Below are 6150 nucleotides of genomic sequence, written 5' to 3'. Positions count from 1 at the left end.
TCTCGTCTTTGCATACCCGGAATAAGACTCCATCACTATACACTCGAAATATTAATTCTCTATGCTCCATAACCGCTAGATCCCTTTCGATTGCCAAGAAAGGTCTCCCAACAATTATGGGTATTTCATGGTTGATTTCACAATCAAGGACAACAAAGTCCGTTGGGAGAATGAATCTATCAACTATTACCAATACATCGTATAACACTCCAACCAATTTCTTGATCTAGCAATCCGCCATCAATAATCTCATGGTGGTCAGTGTAGGAGCACCCAACCCTATCCCTTGATACACCACATATAACATTAAATTTACGCTAGTTCCAAGATCACATAATGCCTTGTCAAATTTGTGGGTCTCAATGGAGCAACGGATTGTAAAAGCACCCAGGTCTTCCTTATTTTTAGCCATGGCATTGGACATAATGGAACTACAACTATGGGTCACTTCAATAGTCTCACCATCCACAAGCCTATTCTTCGACATCAAGTTCATCATCAACTTAGCATACCCCAAAATTTCATGAAGAGTCTCCAATAATGGGATGTTGATTGAGAGGTTGCTAAGCTTTGCTATAAACTTCTTAAACTTTTCATTATCGTTCTTCTTCTTTAATCTTTGTGGAAAAAGGAGAGGAATTTTCACTGGGGGAAATGGTACACTTTGAGGCTCATCCCCCATTATTTTTTAACCATCAATCACTTTAGGAGTTTCCTCCCTATCATCATTGTTTTCAACTACCCTTGGTTCTTCAACCCCTACTTCAAAAGACTTTGAAGAACATCACTTGGAATTTTGTACCGCTTTATCTTTGCATTCATTTGATTATCAAGAGACTTTTCCTTAACCTCGATCATATGCTCGCCAAGATTTTTACAACTTCTAGTAACAATTGCCATCACTTAGGATTTACCACCGTGTCATTAGGTAGGCCCCCTTTTGGCCTAGCATTTAGTTGGGTAGAAATTAGTCCCACTGGTGTATCCAAATGCTTGATGGAAACCGAATGTGAAGTAACCATTTGGTTAAGTTGATAAAAGTCACTCTTTATCTCCTTTAACATTTTGTCGGTCCCTTTAACATGCATCAAAATTTGAGTAAGATCATCTTTGGTTTTGAATTTTTTTGGATCCACCGAGCTTGATTCTTTATCCTTAACACGATCATGAGGGGGAACATATCTATGATAACCTCACTTCTTGTCCCTACAATCATGATCTCTATCTTTTTCTCTATCACGCTAATCATGATCTCAGTCTGGATTATTCCTACCTTGATTCCTGCCTTGCCTTTGATAGGCGGAGCAGAAAACCCTGTATAATTTGCCAACATCCTTATTATTCATCGAGTACCTTAGATTCATCCTCATCATAACCTTTGGCACCTTGAGAGGCCACGTCATTGATAGCTTTTGTTGGTTCTCCCATTACGTATTTAGTGAGGAACTCCAATTGGGTTATCACCTTGGCCATATTTTTATCCCTTTCTTCATCATTTTTTCTTTGCTCTTTGTTAACATAAGATGCGGTGGGGGACCCTATGGTTACTTCAGAATTCCTAGTATGCCATCCCCAATTTTTCTTAGTGACTTGCTCAAGTGTAGGACAACTTCACAAGAGAACCACCCGATACATTGTCCACCACCGTCTTGCTGAGTTGATCTAATACCCTATAAAATATTTGGAGAAGAATCTTCTCTGGCACTTCATGGTTCGGGCATTGTATGAGCTTGTCATTAAACCTTTGCCATACCTCATGTAAGGGCTCACCACTAAGTTGAAGAAAATTTGTGATCTTGTCCCTTAGTTGAAGTATTCTATACAGAGGAAAATATCTATCCAAAAAGGCCTCCAAAACTTCGACCCAAGAAGTAATAGACTCAGAGGGTAGAGATCTTAACCACAAAATCACTTCACCTATTAGGGAAAATGGAAAAAGCCTCAACCGAATGGACTCTTCAGTGATATGAGCAATATCAAACAGATCACGCACCTCAATGAAGTTTCTCAAATGCAAGTTGACATCTTCGTGTGCTTGACCCCCCGTGTAGACCTTTCATTTGTAACATATGGAGCATTACACTAGTGACATGGAGAACTCTATTTCCCTTGGTTAGTGGGATGCGGATTGCACTCGCACGCCCCGTATCATGAAGATGATCCTCATCCTTGAGGTGTCCATCAAATGAGTCTTCATTGTTCCCATTGTGGCTTATGGTGTCCTAATTACTATGAAAATCACCTAACAAAACAAAAGAAACAAACAAGGTAAAAAAAAAAAGCACTATAAGTAACCCACGTGCACTAACAACACCACAAAAGAGAAAACTAAGATTCACTCCCCTGCAATGGTGCCATTTTGGATAACGCTCAACTTACACCATTGTTATGATGCAAGGCGGTCATCATTAATATAAACCCAACAAGAGTCTGGGTCGTATCCACAAGGAGTGCAAGCTTATTTTTAACATCTTTTGAGTATTGAGAGTTAACTAGGAGTTAACCCATACTACGCAACTAAAACTAAACATTAAAGTAAGGTTGGGGGTGTAAATCTTTGTTACGCAAAACTACACACTAGCACTAATAAGGAATTTAACAAGTGATTAGTAAATCAAATTAAGAAAAATCTTGGGATTATTGTACCTTAGGTGTCTCTTATGTATAGGTAATCAAAGGTTAGTCTAAGTTTTAGTTAAGGGTTTGGGTAGGCTAGGTTTATGGTATTAGTGTTAGTCTTTCAACAAAACACCAAATTTCACTCATAGATTCTTTCAAATACCTCATGAGCATAACAAATTCATCAACCCATAACCTCATACTTGCATCCTTATTCTAAGATAATTCTTATGAACATAACACTCCCACACAACATCCCTATTTCTAAGATCATGCCATGAGAGAAGCTAAATTAAAGTGTAGTCTACTATTACTCATCACCTATATCCCCCTTTCAAGTATGATATGAGATCCAAGTCAATTGGGGGTTTCACCCATAATTCTCAAGTCAAACCTAGAGTAATAGCAAAATCCAACCTCCTTAACTAATTATTTGGACTAACAATTAACACCGACACAAAGTTAACCACCTAATTTCATATAACCCAAAAGAAAAGAATTTTAGATACTCTTAAAATTGGAGAAAAGAAATATACCCATTTTGACATTCAATGAATCCAGCAAGAATAATCCAAACTTCAATTTCGAATTACAACTAAAATCTCTTGAGAATTTACTACAATTGTTCTTTCCCGAAATTGGAATGTTTTTCTCTACTCAAAACTTGAAAATTAGTTGCAAGATATCCTAATTGTGCAAGCGTTTATGCTTTTGAGTTTTGGGATTCATCTCCATGAATTTACAATTTTGCCCTTGGAAAATTTCCACTCCATTGTGATTACTCTTGGTTGACCACGTTCGAGACTCATGTGACTGCGGTGATCCCCTCGTAATCATGGTACCTAAGGGTCGATCCCTAGTCCAGATTTTTAGCTTGTGTATTCTTTCCCCTTTGACTCAAGTTCACTCCTTTTCATCCATTTACCTGCAAACATACAAACCATGGGATTTAATGTACTTCAATAAAGAATTTACCTCATATATACAATAATTTCAGCAGAGTGTGCATGAATTTGGATATAGATGAGTGGAAAATTTGACACTTATCACCTGCACTGGCCTACCTTGATATCCATTAGACCTTTGAAATCTCTTTCATGAGAAGATCGACCTCTGAACTCACCAAAATGGTATACCTTCTTGGCACCTCCCTGATATGCCCAAAGAATACCCTCAGTCATCTTAGCCTGATCTACAATATTCTAAAAAAGTGCACTAATACAACCATATATGATGTAAACAACTGAAGGAAGACATTCCAACCCTTCACAAACTTTCGAATCTTTTTAGACTCGATGGAAATACTAGCATAGGAATATCTGGACAAGGCATGGGCACATGCCTCATACTCTTCTACAGTCATGGATCCCTACTCCAGGTGGTCAAACTCATCACGCATCCAATCTCGTAGGTTGTAAGACACAAATCTCTCTAGAAAGGCATCGGTAAACTGATCCCACAATATCTCAAGAGCATAAATAGGTCTAAAACCAATAATCAACCTCCACATCTCTATAGGTCTACAACCAACAATCAATCTCCACATCTCTAGCTGTATCTATCAACTAATAGGTAGTGTAAGCAACCTCATACGACTCCAACGAACCTAAATTATGCAACTTCTCTCAGCAATCAATCATACAATCATAGACATCCTCGTCCATAGCATCACTGAACCTAGGAGAACCCAAATGAGTAAATCTTTCAAACCTCTTTTGATCTTCAGAAAATATCATAGTACATGCAACAAGTAGTGGCATGCTGAATTTACCAAGCTGAGAGCCTATCTAAGGAGGTAACATAGACATAGGCTGAACTCTCAATCTCAAAACACCATTATTAGATGTTGGTGTTGAAATAGGAATAGGACTCGGGGTCTGAGAGCTACCCAAAATAGAAGCAGGTGCACTAGGAGGATCCACACTTTGAACTCGAGGAATACCCGGCATAACGCAAGGAGAACCCTCTAAACATGTCAATAAAAGTACCAATAACCCCTCAAAAACTGGGGCAGACAAACTCTGAAGACTGGAGAAAAATTCACTCCTCCAACCTACTCAACACGATGCTCAAGGAAGAGTCTCCTAGCACTCCTCCTAGATGGGGCTGAACCACAGGCCCATCCCCTTCCTCGAGTCCTCCACTATGCGTGGCTCTCCTTCTCACTGAATTCTCTCTCCAAAAGCAAGCTTTCCATTACTGACCTTGCGAGATCTAGTCAACACCATCTTTGAAGAAAGAGTGAAACATAAATTAGAACACAAGATATGAAAGACCATCGTGTGGCAAAGAATAAAATAAGGGAAGTTTTCTAAAGACATTCTATAAACTCTCGAACATAGATGCAGACGTCTACGTACTGATCCGTGAGACTCTATTAGACATTTCATTGTTATACCGTTGACACCAATGAAACCTTTCTACTCTGATACTAATTTGTCATGACCCAAAAATCAAGGGTCATGTGTGCACTTGTCGGGGCGTACTTTGACAAGCAAGATTATCACCCAAACTGATATGCAAAAGGCAAAAGACAAAAATATCCTAAGGTAAGGCTTCTAGAACAAAGTTAAGCCACACAAGTATGATAAATATAGAAGACATAACTCCCAAAAACTGGTGTCAACAGTATAAGAACTACTAATACAACCATGTGCCAAATAAATCAGAAATACCCAGACAAGGTCAACATCTGTCTTCAAATATAAATAAAGGAATAACTACTATGGAAAAATAGAGGTGAAATACAGATGCATGAATGTCCAACCACTACCTTTAGTAAATCTGAAGGCGCTCAAAATTACCCAATCTAAGATGCACTCGATCTAGGACCTACACCAAAAGAGCGCAGTAGGTGTGAGTACGATCCACTTATACTCAGTAGGTATCATAGGACGACCAAGCAAAGTAGTAAATAAAACATCCAAAATATACACTAAGAGCATGTCACCTGCAATCAGAAAATGCCCCACAACGGTAGCCCACACTGCTTGCACTAACAGCTCTATAATATCCATACATAATAATACAACAACACACCAGAGAGGGATACAAATACACATAATATCACATACAATTAGAACAAAAGAGGAGCATGTATAATCAATATCATCGAGTACAAATAAAGTAAAATAGAATAATTAGACATTAACAAGTCAAGATATAGAACAAATAAATAAATAACGAGTCAATATAGTAATACAAGCATAACATAAACACAATAAAATAAGTGCAATGTATATGACGATGATAGTGATGATGATGATGAGGAGGAGGAGGAGGAGGATGATAAGGATGCATGAGGTTGGCACACAACCTTGGGGTTGACACACAGCCTTAGGGTTGGCACACAACCTCCATATTTCTAGCATTTCCAGTGCTTTTAATATTTACAAAGCACATACATAATATAAGACACAAATCAAGTACATATACATGACAACAAGTAAGTATAAAGCAATAAAACAAACAAGTGAAATGATATGTATGATGACATGAGAATGATGATGCAATTTTCACAACCATACAAAA

The 6150-nt window shown here is 38.1% G+C and overlaps 1 protein-coding gene and 1 non-coding gene across 2 annotated transcripts; one reads left to right on the top strand and one right to left on the bottom strand.

The window, feature by feature from the left end:
* Positions 1 to 226: 226 nt before the first annotated feature.
* Positions 227 to 682, bottom strand: LOC107871969. The gene has a single exon (XM_016718806.2). The coding sequence runs from the start codon at positions 680 to 682 to the stop codon at positions 227 to 229; it is 456 nt and encodes a 151-aa protein (XP_016574292.2).
* A 1022-nt stretch (positions 683 to 1704) lies between these two features.
* On the top strand, positions 1705 to 1810 carry LOC124899075. Its single transcript, XR_007056214.1, has one exon. It is a non-coding gene; the product is annotated as a small nucleolar RNA R71 (small nucleolar RNA).
* The last annotated feature ends 4340 nt before the right edge of the window (positions 1811 to 6150 follow it).

The sequence above is a fragment of the Capsicum annuum genome, chromosome 5 (assembly GCF_002878395.1).
Source record: "Capsicum annuum cultivar UCD-10X-F1 chromosome 5, UCD10Xv1.1, whole genome shotgun sequence".
NCBI classification, from domain to species: domain Eukaryota; kingdom Viridiplantae; phylum Streptophyta; class Magnoliopsida; order Solanales; family Solanaceae; genus Capsicum; species Capsicum annuum.
The sequence above is the reverse complement of the archived record's forward strand: the minus strand, read 5'-3'. Positions and strand labels throughout refer to the sequence as shown.